This window comes from Haliaeetus albicilla, chromosome Z (assembly GCF_947461875.1).
Source record: "Haliaeetus albicilla chromosome Z, bHalAlb1.1, whole genome shotgun sequence".
Taxonomy (NCBI): Eukaryota; Metazoa; Chordata; class Aves; order Accipitriformes; family Accipitridae; genus Haliaeetus; species Haliaeetus albicilla.
This window is the reverse complement of record NC_091516.1, coordinates 36,194,874-36,219,998: the sequence shown is the minus strand read 5'-3', so window position 1 is coordinate 36,219,998 and position 25,125 is coordinate 36,194,874. Positions and strand designations below refer to the sequence as shown.

Below are 25,125 nucleotides of genomic sequence, written 5' to 3'. Positions count from 1 at the left end.
TTGGGCAGCAAGATGAACAGAAGCATTTCATTTTCAACGTAGTGGAGGAACAGGAGGACTAGCAGACGAGACTACTGAGCTAACTGCAGGTGACAAGTGGTCCTAAGTTCTTCTGAAACCTACCATCATCGTCACAGAAAGGGGCCACTCTTAAACTTGTGTGGCCAGGCCCTTTGTGCCCTCAGGCTGTTTATTAAAAAAAATTAAATAAATCAGGTAAAATTATTTTGCAACACGTGCAGCATTTGCAGTTCGTATAGTATGTTTGTGTGCTTATTGTTAAATCTGTTATAGTGTAGTGAGTCTTCACTACTGTGTTGTATGCATGAGTATAGTTATGCACTGGTTTGAATTAGAATAATGTTGCATGCACTGTTTGTCCTACAGCAGTGTCTGGACTAAAAGGCTGCATGTTCCTTGGTATTTTATTGAATGCAATCAGTTTACTGCACGCAGCTTCAGAAAGTCACACCTCCCCATGCTGAGTAAAACATTATACTGCATGCTGTGTTAATAGCAAGTAGATCAGAGGATTGAAATACTTTGTATCAGCAGTGGACCTGAATCCAGACTCTGATCCCAATCCTCTCCATGAACTCTGTTGGGCTGAACAATTTGAAAGAGATTCCTCTCCAGATCTGGGGCCTGAACTTTATTAATCTTGAAAACCAAATCCATTTACGTCAATATCCCAAGCTTCTGGAGGGGAGATGATGGAAATCCAGATTTTAGAGCTGGGTTTGAGTCCAGTGCTAAACAGTATGAATGAAGTTCAGTTGACGTAGTGTTTCTTTCAACCACATCTGTATTCTTTGCAGAAATTCACTGTCAGCAAGCATCACTGAAAAAAGGACGGAAGACATTGAAAAGGAAGAATGTTTCCCCTGTGATTTTTGAAGGCGGATAGGTAATGTGTTATCTGCAGTGAATTCTGTATTCAGTCTCCTCCTTAATGTGCTTTCTTGCTTGGGAGGTGAGTGTGGTTCACCCCTGCTTTCTGCTGTATGGGCTCTGGATGTGGGGTAGTGCTTAGGGGATGGCAGAACACGCATACCCACACCGCCATCCGGATACACAGCTGTATGCAGGAAGGGGTGTGAACAAGAATCCTCTTTCCTTGTGCACAGTTACTTCAGGGCCAAAGCTCTGGGAAGCATGAGGTGCTGACTACTACTCAGTTCAGCAGGAAGCAGGATTCTCGAAAGTGAGTGGGGACATCCTTATAATTCATACAGCACACCTCTAAGTGGGCCAATGAAAGCTATAGTGCCTGATACTGTCAGAGAATAATTTACATTTGCTAGTTTAGCTATCATTAGCACTGAAACGGGTTAGAATAAATAGGGTTTTGTATGCTTAACATTGAAATCTTTCACTTTAATGTAGTATTAGTGGGGAAAATGTTAGCTAGTATTTGGATTAATTCAACTAATATATGGTAATGCAAAGCCTGAGTGCGAGTAGTTAATTGAGCTTCCCCATTCCACTTGCCTTTGTGAGAAAGCAAAGAGCCTCTCAGGGGGAGGGGAAGGTGGAGAGTTGAAAGCCAAATGGTCAGGGAAGCAGTTACAGGTATGGCTGTACCCTGCGTTTTCAGAAAGCTGGTGACTCCACGTGGTTCTGCAGAAGCAGAAAGACCAAGGCAGAGTGGTCTTGACATGTTTTAAATGCAAATCGCAATGCAAAGTTAGCAACTGCCTAGCACCTTGGAAACAGAGATGCTCTCAAGTTCTTCTGCTAATAGCACCTAGCCGCTTGATCACACAGAGAAAATAAGGAATTTGAGTGTCTTTCCTATGTCCAGACAGTTCATCACGACTGGATGGTCCTTTTTGGCAAATACAGCTTGTATATTTATAAAATGTCATATATCTTATGGTGTTATTCAAAAGGGCAGTGTTAGAACTTTAACCCTCTAATAAAAAAGAGGTTTTGTAGGATACCTATCTCCAAAGTCCTTTTTTGGGCATGAAGCCAATTAGGGGTTACAGAAAAATATTCGTTAGACTGAATTTTTTCATTTTACTTTTGTAAGGTTTCCTATGCCTTCCTTTGAAATACCTGCTATGGGCTACTCTTTGAGAGAGAAGATGCTGTAGTAAATGACCTGAGGCTGGACTGAGTTTGGAGGTTACTATGATCCTGATTTAGCAACAGAAGACAGTTTTCATTTCTCTCTCTCCATCTCCCTGACCACTACTAGGATAAACAGCTAGAGACCAGGCTGAGTGGAAAATACCCTGAAGGTCACAAAAGAAGTTAAAGGATTGAGCTATCTGACAGATCTAAACCTTCAAGTACATTTTTCTTTAGTTTTTTGGTATCATTGACCTTGTTCTTGACAGATGGAGGGTTGTGCAGAAGGAAGGCTTTTGTAGGTGTGCATTCAACACCAAGGTTTTTTATACCCCCATTTTATATTCATAAAAGCTGCAACCAGTATCTTAAGAGGTTTCCTCTTTGAAAAGTACCCCAAATTTTGGACCAAGATTGTCAGAGTCTAAGTTATGGTTAACTGCAGATATATATGGCTGTGTTCTCAGCAGTGGAGGAGCGGCTGTATGCCTCTGTGGCATTGCCTGTTGGGGCATACATTTGCAATAGCTGTAAGGAAAAAATGTGTATGTTAGCTCCAGTTTTGCCAAGCACACATGTGACTGTCTGTGCATGCAGAGTGAAGAGATGCATCTAAACAAGATGTGGTACTGGATAATCACTCTACTTTTCTAAAAATAAGACCATTGTTCAGGACTACTGTATTAGAAGTCATCATCAAGATCAGGTAGATTTCTCTGTTACTGATGAATGAAACAGAGTTTCTGAAACTTACTTGCATGTTATGAAAGAAGGTACAGATTGTACTGAAATTGCAAATATTCCTTAAAGTTAGATGATCTATAAATACTGAGAACAGAGCTGTCATTGAGCATAGCAATGGATGAAAAGTTTCTTTGGCAGTAAAAGCAAAAGAGTCCTCTCAAGTGCATTGACTTCTGTTAGCAGATTGATGTAGGTCTCATACTGAAGTTGCTGGAGCGTAAGAATAACAACCATTGGATAGATTGCATACTACATATCTAATAGCATGTGGTACTCTATGTCTAACAGTTGTCAAAGCCGACTCTTATACTGTATAAAGTTTATTCAGTAAACCAAAAATGAAGTTGGCCAGCTTGCTTTCATTTTCTGCTTGTAGATTTTCTACATGTGAAAAAACTCCGTTTCAAGAAACAAAAGGAGGAGCGGAGGGGAAGAAAAGGAGGAATCATCATCTCCTTGCTCCACGAGTGACAACAGCTTGCGTGCCACATCTGCTGATGTCGCCTTATTCCACAAACCTTTTCTTCCAGGCTTTCTGTCACTTGTGCGGTCAGGACAGGCTTCGCTTTGGTCAGGCTGGTGTGACAAATGGCATTGTCTTCCTGGGGGGGGGCTCCCCTGCAGGGGTACTCCCTGCACGGTACTCTGAATTCGTGGCAGTAGGTGCATCCACGCCACGCAGTTGCCTCCCCTTCCTGTCCATACTCTATGTTCTGTTTTCCTCAGCTACTTCTCCAGCCTTACATTTTCCAGACATGGTCAATTTACCAGTTGACGTTTAAAATTCCGTAAACAGTAATATACTGGCTTAGTCTTCAGAGCCAGCGAATATCCCCTGTGCTACTTCAGACAGCACACGCACATTTTGACTGTTTTGCAAATGAACAATAATATTTCAATTATTAAATGTATTTCTAAAAATGTATTTTTGGTCTCTGGTTTTTTTATTTTTATATCCAGTGTAGACTTTGTTTCTCCTCAGCAAATACTGGTACAACACTTGGTAATGATTTATAAATTATTAAAAAAAAATAGCAGGACTATAATACTGTTAAGAAATAACTGGGAGCCTTCTGTACAATTCTTCTAGACAGTCATGCTTTCATTTACAAAGTCCATCTTTTGGTGTCTGTTTTTTTAACCTGTGCTTTGGACGTGGCAAAGATGAACTTGGGAACTGTAGGATACTAGAAGACATTAACAAGAGAATATTGGTAGGTTTTACGTCTTCTCATACAAAACATTTCAGGCTAAAAACTAGTCACAGTTTCTCATCTCAATATTTGAGATGGCTATACTTTTTCCAAATATGTTGAGAAAATCTGTGCAATTTGTATGTGCTGTCATTTTCCTGAAATGTGAGTTCCAGAATTCTGTTTTTTAATCAATTAAATCATATTAATTAAAACCAGCAACAACAAAACCTAGCATCACAGCCAAAAAAATCTTTGAAACCACAAGAAGGGAGGGTATTTTCATGTGATGGTGTTTCATAGAGGAACAGATTTGAGCTTCCTGAGTGGGCTACTTTATATAACAGTCAGAGTAAAATATGACTAAAGCTATGAAAAATATCAGGGCATTAGCCTTTTTAATGGAACAAAATGACAATGTAAAATGTCTTTTTTTCTATCTCAGAGAGGTGTCAAGTCACTTTAAAGCAGAATAGGTCAGCCTCAGAAAATGCATGTTGGTATTTTTTCACTGGATACATTTGCGTGCTGAAATTATATTCAAGATACACAACATGTTTTGTGCCAAGAAAATGACTCCACAGTATGACCATCTGCAAAGCAGAAAATACTCTTGGACAGATTTGGAACTCAGCATGTGGTCCCTACTGCAGACAGTGCAGTAGCTAATTTTACAAGAGATCAAGATAACTCTACACTGGTATTTATCTGAGCCTGGCTAATGAAACAGCGTGTGGCTTAGAAAGGTGTAATATGTGTCTGTGTCGAATAACTTTCTTATTGGAAAGGAAGCAAATGTAGTCACATCTAACTTTTCCAACTCTGTGCAATTGTTTAGCTGTGCAGATATGTCCAGAACTTCTGCTTTTGCCTTCCTTAGACAAGCATTTGCACGCACAAGTCAGGAAATGGCACTCTCAACCTAGCAGCAGTATCTATTTCTGGGCTTGATTTGTGGCTCAGGTGTTGTGCTGCAGAGGCATTTGCAAACTTGATTTGCTGCAAAAAAAAGCTTACATCTGCCCTGTGTGCCTGGCAATTCAAGCTAGAAAGAAGTCTTTAGATGTCTTTGCCGCATCACCAGGCTATTTGTGTAAAGACCCCTCCAAAAATGATCTAGAATATTCTGAACAGAGAGATCCGGGAACCTTCCCCCAGAAAAAGTGCACGTCAGTGTGGTGGCAGGTATTCAACCATCCTTTTTCTTCTTGTTTTCATCAGGTACTTCTTTAAGACTCCCTAAATCCCAGGTGGGAAAAGAACTGTGCCTTTTGTTGCAGGTACAAAAAGAGTTGCTGCCAGGTCACTCTGACCTTGCCTAGGCAGAATTGCTCTATGAATATCTTTTCTGAAGTTCGCAACATTTTCACCAAAAGCATTGGTAACTTAAACCCTGCAGTTGCTTGAGTACATTTAGTATTCACAGAGTTTAAAAAACCAAAGTTAAAAGAATTGTCAAGTTCAGACGTCCTGCCTCATCTGACACGTATGTCAACAAGCCATCACCTTTCTCAGGTCCTTCCCCCCACTTCCAGTCTTGCTGCAGACTTCAGAAACACCGAGTTCAATAACACTTGAGATATTTTGCTAAACGGAAGACAGGTAGTTGGAAAATCTACAGCATTTTGTTACTGAGGGAGAGGTTGTATATCCTAGCTTTTCAGCTGCTTGGTTCTTTCCCCACTCTGCCGAAGCAGGGCATACAAACAGCAACGCAGGCAGCCTTGCCAGCTCTCAGCCCTGGGCTTCAGCCTTTTCAGCGGGTGCATTTCCTCTCCTACGCTCAAGTGGCAGTTTTGATCAACAAGGTCCTTGAGTTAGATGGGTCTATTAAATAACATGCTTTATGTCTGATTACTAGGAGCTGGCTGGCAGAAGAGGTAGTAGCAAAACCACTACAAATTCCAGCCCTGCACCAGAAAAATAACAAATTTATTAATGTTTTTTTTTGCCAGGTGCGGTGGGCTAAAAATTCCCTTTTCTTCCTACCTGCTCCATGTTGCTGCTAGAGAGACAAGGTGGTGGAGGCAAACAGGAAGAGAAAGGAGTTAGAGGTGAATTTATCCTCACAGTTCGTGTCTCTGAAACACAAATCCCTTTTGTGAGAGGCAAAACCTATGAGGGGTCTCAACTGAAAGAGACAAGGACTGCCACAGGCCTGGACTTCCCACCCCGTTGCCTCCAAGGGATTTGGTTCAGTACAAGAAAGAAATGGGAAACCACAGGTTTCTTGAGCCCAGTAACAAGGCTGAGGGAATGGCTCTGTATAACACCATGTCTGTTTGCTTTTCCTGAGTCAAAGAAAAGCATTTTTGGTGAAGAAGAAGAATACTGCTTTTTCCTGATTACATTTTCAGGAGTAACCTATGTCTCAGTATCGTGATGATCACTGTGTGTGATGCTTGCTGTGCTGTATTTCTAAGATGCATCAGGGCTGCTCTTTTAAACCAACCGATTTTTACTTGCTCTGTAAGAAAATTTAGTAGCTACTTTTAACTATAACACTTGTTGGGAGTCAAAGCAGCATTGTGGTAAATGTGGGAACTAAATGCAAGTGCTGAACTGTGAAATGGAGTGCGGTTGTGGCTGTGATGGTCTGAGGGCATATGCAAGGCAGGGTTTTTAGCGAAAGGTGATTTTATTAAATGAGCAGATGTAGTTGGGGAACAAAAAAGAGAAAAAGACAAGCTATGGAACAAACAAGCTCTCCTTTAGACCTGAAGAAAGGATTGTGTGCCTGAAAGCTTTTTTGACTATCTCTTGCTGTAAATCTCACGCTTCTTCAGAATGACATGACTTTAAACCTGCTGCAAGGCCTGTTCCACCCCCGCAACCATCCACCCTCAAAAAATAATAAATAATACAATTCTTTCAGGTGATTCAAACTTTGGATTGGGCCTTAGGTAAAAGCACCCAAGGCATAACTATATAGTTGTTACTGATTGCAACCAGATAAATCAGTGACATTTACTAAGCCATTATATGTTAAATGCTGATACGTATATGACATTTTTCTCCCGACTCACTTGTTGATCCTGTGAATTCACCTCATGCACAGTTGAAATATCATCCTGCACATGGCATAAAATTAAAACAATTTATGTTTTTATCAAGGTGATGTTTTTAGGTTTTGATTATTTTGACTGTTCTTTAGCTTGTGGTTCATTGTCTCCCATTCTGTATATTTTTTTGCATAAAATACATGTTATTTGCATGTTTTTAGGTCTAAATATAATGTGCTGTTAGTCTCAATCCATATTTAAAGCAGATAAACCAGGTTAGGAGCCGTCTTTACTGGTATCTGTGCAAGGGTTCTGTGTTACAGTATCAACAGGACAGGTCTGTTACAGCTGTGTAGCTAATGGTCACAGGAGGGTCTCTGTGTGCATGGGAGCAAATTCTAAATACTGACCAGACTGACTATTCAGATAGTAAGTTGTTAAATACTGAAAGGATCTATAAAATTTGTTTGTAGTAGTATGATTTCAAGAGTTTTTGTAGTATACGGTTACTGTCCTATGAGAGAGAATGAATTCAAATTCATTTTCAACATGCATTTCCTTCATTCAACTTAAGTGTGATGGGAAGAATGAAAGCAATATTAGAAAACTGAAGCAAAATGTTAATGGCATTAATTTTGCTTACAATATATGACACAGGGCCACAAATAGATTATTCAGATCATATTGAACAAATATAAATTAAATTTTTTTACTTCACATGTGTTGTATACAATGTGCATATTACCAGGAATATTTTAGGATTCTGGTATTACCTAAAGCCAGGTGGTTTTGCTCTGACTGGAAAAGTGCATAGTATAGTAGTGAGAAAAAATGGTAGTTACTACCCTTTACATTAAAAGACACATTTTAAAAAAAGGTGTAAAGCAATGTTGATTAAAGACAAGTGTTATGATCAGATTCCTCATGGCTTAATAAGGTACAAAAATGAGACTTGGAAGAAGGTATTAAGAAATATATTCTAATTTACAGTAAGAAAAGGTCTTTTTAATAGTGTGAGAAAACATTTTTATCCTTTGTAGTTCTCAAGGTACTCTTCCTTATACTAACATCGACTATTTACTATCTTCTACTTCACGCTGAAATAATCTAAGTTTGAATGGCACCTGTTTTAGCCTTGAGAAGAGAGCTAACTGACCTGCTAACTATCCTTACTTGTGAACAGAAATATGGTATGAAGCTGTTCTCTCCCAGTGCATTTTGAGTATAATGAAGAAATCCACACATACATTTGCCATAAAGCTTTTTTCTGTCTCTTCAGGGAAGCTATCAGTCGTGTTTGTGAAGCCATGCCTGGTGCCAAAGGAGCCTTCAAGAAACGAAAGGTATTTTTCTTTTCTTGTAGTGCAGTTGACAGTATTTTCTTAGTTCAACACAGATGAGACCAGGCACAGCAGGCAGGTGACTTTAAAGCAGCTTTGAGAATTGCAGATCATTAATCATTTAAAGTATTGGTTGTTTTCACCCGCTGTATGTTGCTTCTTGCCCTTTTGGTCAGGATCTGCTTTTATAGGCATCTAGAAGTATGAGTACATCTAGAAAAAGATTGTGGCTTGCCTTTATGTTCCTACTGTAGAAACCCCCTCTTCCTTTTCTTTCTCTTGTAGATTGCAGGCAGAAGGCTTAAAACAAGCAAAAAGGGATGCCTTTTCATAAAATGCATGAGTACATTGTGGAAATAGGTTCTGGAAGCTATTGCAGAAGCCAAAAATACATGTAGTTTTGAAAGTGATTAGATCTGTTGTTGGAGTATAGCTCTACTGGTGACATTTAATGAGTTTGGAAATGCCTGATTTCTGGAAATGGAGAGAACATACCCGCTGATCCTCTGTTTCCTATGCTCTTTCCATAATCACCTGTGGCCGATGCTCAGTGGCCAGCACTGATGGTGGGTCCAGTGGGTGTTGGCCTGACAGGGTTATTACTGTGCCTTTATTCTTATTTTTGTGGTAGGAGTTAGGATCTGCAGGCAAGGAGTGGAGGAAGCCTTGGCTCGGCTCCTGTACTCATGGGTCTCAACAGTCTTGCACTGCCTGCTCTTCCAGGGGCCTGCTAGCAAAGCTGGGGTTTAATGCTAACTCTAAGGGAAGGAGCGCAGAAAGCAGTTCATTCTAGCCCTTGTATGTGTTGTTGGGTGCAGGAGAAGAAGGGCAGGTGAAGGAAAAGGTCTGCCTGCTTCCCCAGCTGCTCCACCATCTAGGCAGGATCCCAGCAGAAAGGGATGGGATGAAATGCCACTTGTCTGCAACGGAGAATCTTCCCTTGATAAAAAAAAGACATATGTGACAACATATGTCACAGAGTAATCGGAAATTGTTGCAGAAATTAAGGTTGTGATTTCCCCACCACTACCACCAAATTTATCTCATTGGCATTTCTAGGTTCTCTGGCTTTTGTTTTTAAACTTGAAAGTAAAGTGGAAAATATCTTTTTCCTTGGAAAGCAAAATGATGCGAAGTATCATTGGAAACGGAGGTTAAACAGACTCCCAGGTGCCTAGTGAGACACCTTGCTGTATTACTGGGTTTAGAAGCAATGGTGCTTATCAACTATTGAAAAGAAATAGTGTTTTTAAAATAAGTGTACTGGCTAAGAACAAAATTTGCCCAGCAACAGAATTTCAGATAAATGTTAAAGGCAGGTATCTTTTGCCAGCCTGTACTTTCACCATGTTTTTGCCACTAGTAGCTTATGAATTCGGTTAAGATGACATGTACTTCTTGAGGGCAAGTTTTCATGCTTTAGCCAGGCTGTGGGCAGGTGATCGTTAGGCATGAGCTGGGAATCACAAAGGTTTAAGGAAAGAAGAGAAGCAAGCAAGAATATTCAAAAGGGCTTGTTTTAAATAGAAATTAATAAAGTACTAGCTCTGTAACATGACAAAGTTAAAATATTGCAGCCCAAATGTTACATAAGAGCAGTATGTAGGTAGTGTGTTTTTAATCAATTAAACAGAAAGAAAAGAAGTTAAAACTGAATATATGTAGGCTTAAAGGAGTTAAGAAGCACAAGTGTCTCCATCCTGCTAGGGACAATGCTTTCCAAGCATGCAGGCAGCTTAGGACAAATGCAAATACAGTGGCAGAAGAACACTGCCTCCAGTCACAGCTTTGCTTTTATATCCTAATGACCAGCATAAATATTCACCAGTGCAAGTACAGCAAGTGGAAGGACTTGGTCTGTTATTGCTGCACAGCCTGATTTTCTACAGGCTGTGGTTACCTGAATCAGGCTGCTGCCATGCAGCTGTGTGGTTCCCTGTAGCTGTCAAAGGTGAGAAGTTTGTAAACTTTGCTTTGGCAGCATAACTTGCATTGCTACAAAACCTTCTAACATCTAGTAAAAGGCCTACAAAAGTTATCAATATTATTACATCCTCTTTATTACATTGCAACACTTTGTACTTGTTCTCTGAGTTAGGAGTAATCTTTAGCTGCATGTTGTACCCCAGCATATAGAGGTTTTAGCCTAGGTCTGGGCTTTTAGGTACTGCTGAGAAGTTTACAAACATAATGACACTGTGTATCCCCTTTTGTGAGCATCCCATGAGTATCACTGGAGTCCTGCTTTACATGTGGGAAGGGGGTAGAGCGGTCAGTAGATGCAGAGCAAACAACAGATTTCTCTTCATGAGTTGAAGCTGTTTTTACAGAATAGGAACATGCCATTTTAAGATACTGACCTAAGGCATTCATCTTAGTCTGCTCACTTGGTCCCTTGGTGAAGATGAGACTTCGCCATCTCACAAACTCCCTATTTTGTTAGGTCAAAAGTGGATGAATACCTGCCTAGCTGCTGCTATTACCATTATTATTATCATCATCATCATAATCATTATTATCAGTAGTAGTACTAGTATAAATGAAAAAATATCTCCAGAGGAAAACAGCTGTTGCAATGAAATGATCTTTGAAAAGTCAGCAACTTTTTAGAAACCTTTAAGATAACAGCTAATCCTGCATACAATGAAGGTCATCCCAATTAAACAGAGAACAAAAATGTGCTTTTTCCCCCCATCTCACAGCCACCAAGCAAAGTTCTTTCTAGCATCTTGGGAAAGAGCAATCTTCAGTTTGCAGGAATGAGCATAATGCTGAATATCTCCACCACCAGCTTAAACCTAATGACTCCTGATACAAAACAGGTGAGTGTAACTGCCATATTAATTTGTGAGGCTTTTGATGAACAGCCTACTGCACAATTATTTGTTGTCTGCCAAAATACTGAGTTGCTCAAAGTTACTATTCCTCAGTAATGACTACAAAATGAAGGAAAACAGGATATAAAGCATAGTAGGAGTCATTGTTTATTCCTGTATTCAACACAGGTTTGATGAATTATTTTCTTCTTGCTATGTTTCAGGTAGCTTGGTTTTGCTCTTAAAAGACCTACGACATGAAATGGCATTTTCTGGTTGTGGGAGTTCTTGTTGGGTACAACTACAAACTTTCAGGGTGTTAAGGGATGCATTTGGAGTAAGTAACTACAGGACTGAATGTGCATCCTGAATTTTGTTGTTGTTCTTACTATTTAGAGCCTTAAAGGGCAATCTATTCCTGAGGCACTGCTAAAAATACAGCCTCAGGGATTTTGCAGTGCAATGAAATGCCAGTCTTATGGAGACACAAGGCAGCCTTTTTCAAGCAGCCCATTTTTTCTTCTTCATTGTGCTGAAGGTACAGACAGACTTAGAGAAATCACTGCAGTGGATTGTGAGTGATGTATGAGATGAGAAAAATCCTTGCTCAGGGTATATATAAAGAGAAAGACAGACATGCATAGTTAACTGCTGTGCTTTTTGCTGTGAGGCACATACTGTGTTAGGGCATGCAACTTTCTGCCCAGATACAGCTAGAGAGAAAAAAAAATATTCCTGCTTTCCTTAGGAGTCTCAGGATTAAAGAATAAGGAAGAATACATACATTGTCTATTCAAAAGCTTGCTGTTTATTATTATGTTTTCATTGATTTATCTTCATTCTTATGCTTATTTAGAAAATATCATAATCTTCTGCAGTGAGCACTGAGACTGTGGGAGCAGCATTATGGCTGGTTGCAGCAGTTTGGAGCCTTACGTGGAACATACACAGCAGTGTTTTTCATAAGGACAGTTGCCCCAAGTCAGAAGCATAGGAACTTGATGTTAATTAGATCTACTATGAAAGTGCCAAACCCTGAAAGTCGCCTTCTCTTCAGCTGACGTCATGGTAGAAATGGAGTTAAACTGATTTATCCCAGGGAAGAATCCTCCCCAGATATTTGCCTTTTCTCTGAGTCGACAAAACTGTTTATCTTCCTCTCACATCATTCTTTTTGAGATAGACTTGGTTTGGGTGCTGCAGGCCTAGGAAATGTCTGGTTTCTCAGAGATCCCCAGTCTGGCTATGGTCTCCATTGTTCCTTGTTTGTGCTAAGCATTTGATTTGAAAGGAAGCATGGCCCAACAGTTTTGCCCTTTGAGGCCCCACCCAGGAAGATGGCTGTGAACTTCTGTAATAGCCTCTTCTTCTCAGAGGAGCTGGAAGGAAAGAAAAGGCCCTTGGGGCAGCAAGAAAGCAATTGCATGGATCCCTGCACAGCAGTTTTGTGAATATGTTAAGCAGGCATGGATGGAAGATAATTTTCTTTTGTTTTGTTTATTTGTTTAAAATGCAGATTTGGATAGACTGAAATGTGTCTAACCTATGTGCCAACATTAGTGAATTGTTTCATTTTAAGCAACGCAAGGCATTGGTAATTTGCTATGCTTTGTTTCAGTATTTGGGGGGGAATACCCCTACCTCAAACTAAACTAAAATGTTTAGCGGTGGAATTTAAAAAAAAAAGTGTCTGACTTGAACTGATGGTTTCAAGCACTTTTCAGTTTTCTTAACATTTGGAAAAATAAGTTTTGAGGCAATCTGAAATATTTTTTGTTTTTTATGATGCTGAACTAAAAGAGTAGGTTATTTGCACAATTTGAGATAGTGACAATATTAAATGTGTAACAAATCTTCACTAGTTCATCTCTGTTGTTAGGATCACTTCTTCTTTATGGGAAAAAGAGAAGGAAATCCTCCCTGATGAGTAAGGGAATGATGGTTCACCACTGAACACTTAAAAATTAACCACATCTTCAGAGGCTGCTGTGGGACAAGCAGGAGTATTGAAAATGAAGCAGTCTTTACATGAAAGAAGCACTATAAATAGTTGTCAACTCTCTCTGACTTAGTGAAGCAGCAAGATCCAGGGAAACTCATGTTGGGCTTTTTTCTTTCTAAGGGAGATAGGAAAGTTCAGGTCTTTAAGATGCAGGATGGGAAAAACAACCCAGAGAATATCTTTTTAGCCTCATTTTTTTCCCAAAATGGTTTTCTGAAATATCTGGTACCCTCTTCAAAGTGAGCAATTAAGATCCAAATTACTATTATCACTTGCTCTGAGGCACTAAATAAGGGGCCTGTCCTGTACCAGACAAATTCCTTGGCATGGTTTCTGTGACTCAAATGATCAAGTGAAATTTTCTTTCAAATGACCTTTTCTTTCTCGGTTGTAACACGATTTCATTATTAAAAGATTTCATAAGTTAAATCTCAGAACAGCAATGGAGCAGAGCTGTTCTCCTTGTGTTAGAGGTTCATGACAATTTGTCTCTTCCCAGAGAAATATCATATTACTTCAAACTGTACATAAGCAAATTGAATTTCAAATGCCCTGGAGTATGCCTGAGATTTTGCCCACAATGCCACATTGCAGCTGGACTCAATATTCTGTTTGCATGTTGCAAACATGTTGGTGTTTGAAACATAAAATGACACAGTAGGTATTGAAAGCAATATTAGGATCCTTAGCTGGTGTGTGGATTGGCATGATTTCATTGATTCTACCAGAGTGGCATCAGCAGAAAAGTATTTTGATGAATAGGACCCTTTGCTCTGTTCATCACTATCTGTAATAAAGAAAGTGAGCTTTAGCAGATTAAAATTTCTCCAAAGATACTGTATGACAGATCTATATGATTTACTGGAGTTCTGAGCACATATAGCAATTTTGCTGTGTCCTGCTAGGTTTTAAAGAACACGAGAATAGATACATTCATCCTTAAGTTTGTTTATATTATCATGCTACTCTTTGCATTTCTTGTAGGTGAAATGCAGAGGTCATTTTGATCTTGGTTTTGGATTTTCACCCCTATACAAACCAAGAAAGAAATCAAATGGGTAAACTGTAAGAAAACCTACTGACTCACACTTATTCTTTCTGATCCATACAGATCATAGCGAATCACCATATGCAGTCTATTTCCTTTGCATCTGGAGGTGATCCGGTAAGCATTTCTTTAAAGCTTTCCCCCACATAGATATTGCTGTATGAGGACTGTGTGACAAAATTTATTGCACAGCTTACTGAAAGAAAAATATAAGCGCAATAGCTCCTGTTTCTTGTTTCATAAATTCTTCTTGATTGTTGCCATCAAACTCTTCTTGAGGGAAACGACTGACAAGCAGTCATAAATCCTCCTCTTTGAATGACTGAAACAAAAAGTATCAAAGGGCTGTGAGCATTCATATAATAACTGATAAGCAGGGCTCTGTTTTTCAGAGTAATGTAGTACAGTCATATGGGTATCGTGTGAATTGTTGTCCTGATTGTTTTTTATTTTGTACTTTTTACAGTAATAGACTATGTTGCAGTTATATTTATAGCAATGCATGCATTTATTTTTTTTCTTTTTGTCTTTAAGTCTGCATTGAGAAGACTGTGCTAAATACTGCCTTCAGATATATTCGCTACACTCAATGCAGCCTGAAGACTGGCTTTCAGGAAAAGCCCAGATCTTTCCCTCTTGTTTTGCAAAGCTTTCAGCTACACCTACACATTTGGTTCATTTAGATCAAAGGGCAGAGTCCTGCTTGTGCTTTTCCCTGTTTTTATAAGCAGTCCATCCAAAGGCATATTAAATGTGCTTAAAAAGTATTTGTCACCCAGGAAGCAATGGGAGAATTGTAAAACAGGGACATTGCTCACTTCTTACCTTAGAGGTTTGAAAGCTTTTAAGCCTAGATTAATTGAATGAGTCTGCCTTTTCCTCCATCATACGATTATCTGTCATTTATCAGTCATGTACTACAGGTAAGGCAATTTCTAGCCTGCTTTGTGAGTTAGTTCTCCCAGTTCAACTCTCTTAGGTTGAAGATCCTTGGCACTTTCTGTGTTCATTTCACTATCCTCAGAAAACATAAAGGCAAACTTCAGTCTTAGTGTAGCTGTGCTGAGCTCAGTTCAGTTCCAGAAGGGAAAAGGACACCGTATCATAATAATTTGGGGAACAAAAAATGGATCAACAGCAGTTTTGAAATAGAACAGATTGCAATGGATGCTGTAAATGAACAATTCCTGAAGTGGGCAGAAGAGTGATTAGCACAGTTCCCTGCCTCCGTAAGAAGATTCTTCGCTCTCCATCTGCCATCCCAAATGCTAAGTCCTGGAAACACCATTGCACACTGCCCACTGATAGAGTGATTTACCAGGAAAGAGGAGAGGAGCAGCAGTAGAGATTGGATTTGGAGTAAACAAGCTCTTCCAAATGTTTTAGAGAGATAAAAATCATGCTACTGAGTCAGTGAGCTACCAGAGAAATAAAATTGTATGGTATAAGGGAGCCTGCAAAAGACAGTGAAATTGTAAAGTTGCATTCCCAATAAGACTGCTGCGTGATGATCTCATTCTGGGGATGGAGAGGGTAGGTATGAGTATCTAATGATGTTCTACAGGCTTGTCTCAGTGGGTTAGTATCTGACACAATTTTAAATCAAAAGCTTGTTCATAAAGCAGGTGGTTCCTTTGTCCTGCATGCACACGGAAGAAGACAAGATGCAAGGATATGATTTAAGGCATAACTTTATTAACCCATCTCAGGGTCATGCAGACATAACTTTCATCAGCCCTTAATGATTTCCACTTGGTGGAGGACTGCTACCACCAAACCATATCCCCCAAACACAGCTGGGCACCAGCTGATTTTTTTAAAATCACATGAGATTTAAAATGGAGGGAGAAAGGCCATACTGAACTAGGAACCCAGATCTATGCCCACGTTTCTTCAGGAAATACTTCCCTTATTTTGAATTTTGAAATTTGGTTCTAAATAGAAGTGAGACTGCCCCCCCTTCTCACCGCATCCACTTTTCTGCTCTGGATATCTGCCACACATTAGCGCCAGCAATTAGCTTTGCAAATTTCCTCCCACTCCCTAAGTGTTAATTACCTTCATCATTCAAAATATATCCACTGGAGAAGTGTTCCACAGTCTTGGAGAACAGCTTGAATACCATATATATTTTTGCAATATTCCCCTTTGCAATGAGTCAGACAGTTTCTGGCTGTGTCAGTACATGGGAGCTTAAAAATCTCTCCACCAAATCCTTTTACCCACCATTTCAGAATAATTTTTAGTTCACTTCCAAGTCTGTGTTCTGAATCTGCTTTAGCTCGCTTCAGCCTCTCCTTATGATACACTAAACAATTTTCATCCATAGTAATTTCAGGTGGCTGTTTCCAGGCTGCTAGACAAGACATCTGTTTTTGAAGATGCCTGCTGAAATTTCAGAGAGGCAGATCTCATAGGTCTAATAAGGCAGGTCTCTCAGAGGTTCCTGAAGGCAGTAGTTTTTCAGTTTCAGCCCTGCCTCCAAATTGTAGCACCACAATGCTATTTCTTTGAGGTGAAAATTATAGCTTATTCATACTTGTCTTCAGTCCTTGAATATCAGGGACCACTTTGCTGCATCAGCCCAGCCCTGTATAGCCTTTTGACGGGAGTCTTCTAATTTAGTGGAATGTGAAATGTGCCCACCTTAGGTCATTAATGGTTTGTCATAGCTTGAATCTGAGAGCTTTAAATGAAATAAAGAGTTGGTGGTTCCAGTCTCTCACACCCACACTAGCTATGAGACAGATACTTACTCAGGCATAAATGTATCCATTACCTATGTCTGTACTAGTAAATAAAATTATCTGTGGCCTGTTTTCTGGCCCTGAAACTAAATAGCACAGTGCAGTTTGCGTCCACACATTCATTCTCTTCCCTCCCAGTGGTCTCTTGGAATTGATGCCCAGCATGTGCTGGTGCCTCAGAGAGTTTCAGAGCATGGTGTGGGAAACCAGCACAGCCAGACAAGGGAGAGTAGCAACAATTAAACAGTATGGACAACTGTGGGACAACTCTCAGGCCTTTAACTTGGCTCTGTTTTGTTTGCCACTATAGACATACCCACTTTTCTTGTTCCCTTACTTGTTGATATGCATCATTACTTCCACTCAAGTCATTGCCCAGACACTATGTCACTGGGTGCTTAAGAAATTACTGGACAAAATGCTAGCGCTATTCTTCTCTGCTCTGCTTTTTTTTACAGACCAGCCTCAGCTGTGTCTGAGTGCCTTCCAATAGTGCATTAAGTGATATGGCTACACATCTGTCACCAGAACCATGAATGTGCTTCATCGTTTCCCTTGCCCTCTCCTTAGGAGGGAAATTGCATGGACATGCAGCACAGTGATTTGTTTTGGGTGCGTCATGGTGGTGTGTGCTTATACTAGAGAAAGCTAAGCTAAAGAAGTCTGTTCTTTAACTGAAGATTGATGTTTGTTATGACACTGGATCTTGACATAATTGTCAGTGGTCTTGGATCAGTCACCTGAAAAGGCTTTGGGTAGATCTATACAGCCATCTGTAGTGTATCCTATATATACTTCAGTTAGGTTTAGCTATACCTGACTAGCCAGTCATGTCAGGAAATATCAGATCTAACCAGATGTGACTTCCTGATCGCATCAAAGATATATGGCATTTTCCGGATGTGCCAGCAGGCCTCACGTTTCCTGGAAGCACTGGCCTTTCTGTTTCATCTGCACAGTGATAAACATCTGAACTGCTTGTGCACAGGAGCGTGAGGATGGCAGGAGAGCAAGCAAAAAATCCAGAAGGAAGATGTCAGCCTGCTCTTGCCAGAAAATCCACCTGGCATGTGGCAACGGGGATGGCTGGGAGCAGCCCATGGGCTGGGGGAGAGTGTCCTGGGATGCTGCTTGTCACAGCCAAGCAGTGGCTGAGCACCTCTGTGCTGTATGGCATTGTAGTCAGTAAAGTAAACACACCTGCTTGTCACACATGAATAAATGCTATTGCTCAGTATTTCTGGGGAGCAGGGCTGTTACTCCCACTCTTTCTGCCACAGAACCAGTTGATTATTCATGCTCTGAACCAAAATCTCTGGGTAGTTTGAAGATGAGGACTTGTAATTCTACTCTCTTCTAAATGAGGCCTGATCCAAATCCTACTAAATTTGTTCAACTGATTTTCAAAGCCCTTGGAAGAGGTTTTTAAGTTTTGCTGGAATAGATCACACTCTGGAGGAAGCAAAGGGGTGGGATTAGTACCAAAATCCACAAATATTTCTATGGGGTTTAACTAGTGTACAACTGTAGAGAAAAACATGTCATTTGAAGGTCTACCCACAGGAATGTGCACACTCTGGACTGTGATCTTTTGCTATGATCAGCGCAAAGATTTTTTGTGTTCACTGTAGATATCTTAATTTTTTGACAGGATACAGCTGACTATGTTGCATATGTAGCTAAGGATCCTGTTAATCGGAGAGGTAAGTAAGAAATATCTATTTGGAATCTTTTTTCCTTTGAGAAACATGAATTGTTCATGGTATAATTCAGTTCATCCCCCCCCCCCGAAAAAAATACATGCAGCCCAATAAAAAGATTGCCTTTGATAAAGTCATGGAAAGATTGTGTAGCAATAAGGAATAGCCATGCACAAGTTGCTTCTCAAACTTGGAACAGGTCTTGCTTGTATTTCATCTCCAAATATCACTTTGATTCTCTTAATCTCTTAAATCAAATGCTCACCTTACGTGGCTGTGTGAGCTTCTAGGCAACAGCTAACTCTCACCTACACCCAATCACTATACAAGAACTAAGCAGTTCTCTGTGTAAGACCTCCGATGAGGTGGCTGAATCTGTTAGGTCTTCTCAGTACATGCCTAATTCTTCCTGGCAGAATCAGATTCTTTACCAAACAGTGAGTTTTCGAGCCAGCTTGCTGGAGGCTGTAATCCTCTTTCTCAGTGAAGTTTTATTCAAGGTTGTATTGCTTTGTGAGTGACCAGTCAGGAACAGGGAAACTCTTGTTGCTTGTCTTCAAAGACTAAGATCCAGTTCAGATTTTCAAAAATAAATCATAAAAAGTGGAAATTACAATCTGAAATAAGAGGTACAGAAAACATTCCTGCTTGTAATGCAGAAAGCATCACTAGGTCTTAATGCTAGACACAAAGTATTATGTAATGTACCTGAGAATCTATTTATTATTCATAGATTCATAGAGGAAAAAGGACTAGCTCCAAAAAAAGACTCAAGCAGTTCCAACAGGATTTCTGCAGAATTCAGACACTTTAACTCCAAAGTGCCAACCCTGCAAACCCTGAGCTGCCACCTTACCATGGCCACAACTAATTCTGTATTTTGTCATCTTTAATGGTTTTAGATACCTCAGCAATCTGCTGTGTCCATGTGCAGAGATCTCCAGACTCGAGAGCGTTACCTTATAAACAATACATGCACTAAACATACTAATATGCTGAATATTAGTGAAACACCTAGAAAGCTTATGGGGAGTGGGAGATAGGGAGATAATCCAGTTCTTTGCCATGCTCGTTATGTTCCAAAATCATGTGTCCTCCATTAGAAAGGCTCTGGCATCAGACTGTAGCCTGTATGGTGCAGAGCTGCTGTCTGCCCTACCTGCTTCAGCAGTACCTTTCTGCTAAACCAGAGACTGATTTAGTTGTTCTGAGAGATCTCAGTGGCAATGTAGTGAACCAGCATCGCAGACCAGACTTTTGCACTGTAGGGTTTGGAGGAGAACTGTGCTCTGTTTCCTGTTCCTGTGTGAGTGGATTTGACATAAAAACTGTTTCATGGACTATGTTCCTTATATTTAAATTGAATGTATTTAGCCTTAGCTTCCTGTTGCTCTTCTTGTTGAGTTAGTCTATCCTACATCCAGGAGTCACCTAAGCAGCTGGTACTGTCTTTTGTGGTGTATTTAGTTCAAGCATTTTCTTTAGGAAAAGTTTGACAATGTGAACTCTGTAGGTGTTCAGCTGCAGTGCACGTCCTCCATCCTTCAGATAATTTCTGTTCTTCCTTCTTTCATTTTTCTGCATTGCTTTAAAAAAGGTAGATGATGCCTGTTATTGTTTGGAGTAATCTAGTATTAATGTCAGCAATCTCTAACAGAGGCTGCACCTTCCTTGTCATTAGCTGGTTTCTCATAAGCCCTTTTTGCTGCAGTGAAGCACTATTATCTCACATGAAATTCTTTCACGCTGTGATCTTTAAGCCTTCTGTGTTACAGCTTTCCATGGGAGCTTTCCCCAGTTGTGTGTGTATATCAGTGGTTTGCAGATCAGTGACTTTGTAAGTGACCAGTATTAAAACACTTTTTTTTTGTAAGGTCTAGTTTACCAAGGGATCTGGATTGCTGTCTTTCACCATCACTGGCCATTCTGTCAGTCTTTGTGTTATCTGCAAGTTACTTTAGAATTGAGTTTGAATTTACTTCTGTTATCTAGTAAAAATGTTACTCTTGCTGTTACTGACACTAGCACCGATGCTGTGGTGTAGCTTTCACTTGCATATTAGACTTATTTCTTCTCAAGGATGGAAAAGCTCTTTTCATGCTTTATATTCTGCATCTAGCAAGCTACAGGCTGCCTGTCTTCTGCTGTAACATTCACAAGAAATCATCTCTCTGTGAGCCAAACCTTCTTATCCTTTTACAAGAAGCACATCTCCTACCTGCTGCAAGTCCATTCACGTATCCAAGGAAACAGGTTACTCATTATGTCACCTACTGAAACTACTTAATGACTCATACTTCATTTCAGCTCCAGACAGGTTTAGCAGCGAGCAATATAGCCTCTTTAAATCCCCATTCTAGTTATAGAGTGCAAAAATTATAGCTTTGTTTGGCCTAACTGCTTTTGGTCCATGTTCATGGAAGTAAGTCTGCACCTTATCTGGGGGCTGATTGTTCACTGCCGCCAGCAATGGTGCAGAAAGGATAAACAGCAAAGATCCTGCTGCTATCCAGGGGTGTCTGCCTCTGTCTTTGAACACATGGAGGTCCTGTTTTTGGCTGCCAAATCCACTTTCAACATGTGGCTAAGGACATTTCCTCTGAATCAGGCATTGCCTCAGCATGCTGGTTGGCACAGCAGATGCTGTAAGGTGAGAAGAGAGCATCACTGGATCTCTAAACCACTGTTTAGCAGGGCAGCACTGTGACCGGTGCCATCTCATGCTGCGCGAGGTGCTGCTGCTGCTGACAGAGAGACAGCTTGGTGCCCTGATCATTCCATACCTGCATAACTGCAGGTTTCTTGCTCTTTATTCTGGCCTCTTCAGAAGTCTGTCCAGCAGATCAGCCTCTGAGAAGTCATTGCTAAACCTTCTTAGTCTCCCTATATTGCTTTAACTAAAATTATGTCAGACAAATGTAATGACCAACCCTTATTTGTAGGACACTGGCATCCAAAACACTTGATTCCACTGAGCTGGACACTGGCCATATACTAAAATGCAGTTTTTCAGCTGAAGAATTTATATTCAGGTTAATAAAGCAGTCAGGGGTGATAGAAATTTCTAACTTTGAACAAGGTCCCACTGTACTGCAGCAGGACTTTGAGAAGAACCAGGGTTTCAAATTCAGTCCAGGCTCTAGCCAGTAGGCCATGTGCTTGTCCAGCACTGAGTATGGAAAATGAACTTGTCTAGGCCTTTCTGAATATCACTGAGGTATTGTTCATTCAGATCTTTAGCTTTCAGCTCTTAACACCTATCTATGTTCCTGCAGTGTTAGGTGAAATCTGCATGAGTTTGCCTCTTTATGTTGTCACATAAGATGATACCTCTAAGCCACTTTCTTATTTAAAACCGGGACAGATTTGGCTGCTTAGACAGCTGATAAAGGTTTCTTGGTCTCCCATAGAAAGAGAGCTTGTATATTGCCAGTCTCTCTCCTTACTGCCTCTGTCACAGTGGGTTCAGAAAGATGGCACATTGGGGAATGCTGGAGTTAACCAGGGTCCTGGCTACGTGCTCCCCAGTGATCCCGCAGTTTGCTGGAAGTGTCTCCATACAGATAAGCAGGAAAAGGTACCAGGCTCTGTATTACTGGAATCAGGTCAGGGCCTGGGATCTAGGAATTAGCCTAGTTACTGTTCCTCCCTCAGCCTGTGATTTGGGAAATTCTGGAAACTCGAAGTGAACAGCTTGCAAACTTGGGATAATTAGATATAAAACTGAAGTGGTAATAAAATTGAGGAAAGCAAAGAAAGCTTTTTTGTTGCTACCATCTACTAATATTTTTGTAATTTCAATTTAAAACTTATAATTCTCATATAATCTATTGCATTCTGGTAATAACAAGTGAAATTTTATGAGATTTCCCGTCTTTATGGACTTGTTAAAATTGTGGAACTGATTTGTGGTCTTGCCTATTGCAGTTACACACTGGAGAAATTTTATTTAGCCTTTAAAAAGACCCCATTGCCTGAAATTCACTGTGCCAGAACTGGGTTTTATTGAAACATGGACGCCATGAATAGGGCAACTATGCCTGACATGTAGGTGTTTTGTCATAGGTCAGTGCATCCCACCATAACATAAACAAGGATTTGCATGTGCATGTGTCAAATCTTTTTCGTTTAGCTTGTCATGTACTCGAATGCCGTGATGGCCTGGCCCAGGATGTCATCAGCACCATAGGGCAAGCGTTCGAGCTTCGATTTAAGCAATACTTGCGATGCCCCTCTAAGATACCTACTTTCCATGATAGGTAAGTACAACTGCAGAATACTGCTAAAGGATCTTTGTTAGCTTTGTATTTACTTAGTAAAATGTGCTGTGGACAAAGAGGCTGGAGATGGACAGGATTTAAATACGTGAAAAAGATTTCTGCTGAATTAGCAAAGCAGTGTTTGCCTAATGAATATGAAAGGAGCACAGTCATTTTAAAAGAATGGGCTAAACATGGATTTCACAGTGAATTTATTGAAATGATCATGTGTGTTCTGTTGTAGTTAGTAGGCAGAGTTGTATGGCTGAGAATGGATGTTATTTGTGGCATTTCCTCATTATTACTGTCATAGCAGCTCTGTCAATTTAGATGAAGTAAGCTAGAGTTGCTTGGCTTCCAAAATGACTAGTGATGTTTTACTATTTCTGATATTAGCCAGGGTGAAGTTTTTAGGAATGTGGTGTATTGTACACAGGCTTTGACTGTATTGTTCTCTGGAGGATACAAAATCTGTCTGCTTGTATATGTTTAAAAGGCTGGGATATAGCATTCTGTTTTCTTTGTTGAGCTGTGTTTTTTAACATGGATTGCTATATGCTTGCTAACATTAGTATAAATCCCAGTGAGCTGGTACTCTGTGTAATCTCTTACATCAGAGTAAAATGAGTGTATGGTGAATACAAAATGCTACTATCCTAATCTGTAAGCATTCTGTACTCACTTCAGACTAGTGGAAATGACTGTTAAATGTAGACTGAAAGCACAGATCCAGTCTCTTGACTTTGTGAAGTTCTTCCAGATTTATATCGGTGATAGAGCAGCCATAATTAAAGACAAAGTTTTGGAGCTCAGTCAATCAATCAAGTAATAATATTAGAAATACTACTGTAAGGTTAAATAAAATTGTTTGTTAGTGCAGTTTATAATGGTCTTTAAAGCTAAGTTAAAACATCCTTTACTCAGCATAAAGAATTTCATTCTCTGCAAAGCAGGTTTAGATTAGTTTGTCTAAACAGAGAAGCTCTGCTGCATGATCCATCATTGCTTGCTGACTTATAATGGTAGCTGAATTGTCAAAATAATATGCAATAGTGATCCCCTGACAGGCAGTCTTAACATGCTGGAAGTATCTGTAACTGCTTTGCAAGCGAGGGCAAAAATAAAGCACTCGCTTTCTTATAGGACGCAGAGTTTTGATGAGCCATGGATGGAGGAAGATAACGAGACAACAGAACATCCTTATTACAACAACATCCCAAATAAAATGCCCCCCCCTGGCGGCTTCATGGATGCCAGGCTCAAAGCAAGACTTCCCACTGCTGCAGATACAGCTCAGGTCAGTGCAAGTGCATCCCTGCCCTCCTGCTGATGGATCCAAAATTTTTACAAAATGTGCATTTTAAGATGGATACATCGGGACCATTTATAGCTCACAGCTCTTCGTATGTGGCCAGTTTCCGTTTGAATGGGCATTGAAGATCTAGGAGGCAACAAATTAGGCAGGTTCAGAACAAACAGAAGGAGGTGAGTTCCTCATGGTGTTAAAAGATTACACAGGTTCAAGGAAGAGAAATCCACTGAGGTTTACTATGTTTGTAGAAACCATGTCTGTTTCAGGGAGTTATCAAATAGTGCACACTAACTGCGAAAGATTTGGTGCAGAATAATTTAAACAGTCTAGTGCAGTCATTGCTAACAGTTCATTATGTTAATAACTCAGCAACGATCTGTATTCAGCCAGGTTCCTAGGCAGGTTCGCCACCTCATGTTGAACTGAGGTCCGCTTGGATATTTCTACCAGCGTTGCTGTCAACTGTTTGACTCCAGTATCAACGTAGCTACCTAAGAGGAGTTTTCAGATCCAGCACAACACTGCTTAAATCCAGAGGGGCCTTGTCTGTAGACAACATTCTCCCTTCGGTACCTGAGTGCGTCCCCTGGTACCAATGTGAGTCTTTCAGCTCATGCTTTGGAGGATGCTGGGGGTGTCTTCTTGTCCCAGGTGTGTTTCTGTGGAACGCTTTTCCCAGGCATGCTTTGTCAGGCTTGCTATGTGAAGACAAGTGTACTACAGGAGGTGATGCATCATTTGGGGTTGCGGGCGTTAATGAAAGCAGGAAGCAGGGAAGTTTACATGAAGGTCACCGGTAATATCTTACTCCTACACAAATGCATTTGTGAGACATATATTCTGACACCATGATGAATCGGAAATGAAGAGTGGGAGTACACAGAAT

At 40.3% G+C, this 25,125-nt stretch overlaps 1 protein-coding gene and 1 long non-coding RNA gene across 4 annotated transcripts in view; both read left to right on the top strand.

Moving 5' to 3' along the window:
- The window catches only part of SHC3 (SHC adaptor protein 3), a 64,348-nt gene that overhangs the window by 26,647 nt on the left and 12,576 nt on the right, over positions 1-25,125 (top strand). For all 3 annotated transcript variants that reach the window (XM_069777063.1, XM_069777062.1, XM_069777061.1), the window contains 6 exons: positions 8,295-8,358; positions 11,058-11,177; positions 14,285-14,338; positions 18,620-18,671; positions 22,801-22,927; positions 24,071-24,224. In XM_069777063.1, coding sequence (XP_069633164.1) covers positions 8,295-8,358; positions 11,058-11,177; positions 14,285-14,338; positions 18,620-18,671; positions 22,801-22,927; positions 24,071-24,224 — 571 coding nt within the window. The remainder of the gene's footprint in view (positions 1-8,294; positions 8,359-11,057; positions 11,178-14,284; positions 14,339-18,619; positions 18,672-22,800; positions 22,928-24,070; positions 24,225-25,125) is intronic.
- Positions 226-3,745, top strand: LOC138683872 (uncharacterized). The gene is made up of 2 exons (XR_011323348.1): positions 226-907; positions 3,197-3,745. It is a non-coding gene; the product is annotated as an uncharacterized lncRNA (long non-coding RNA).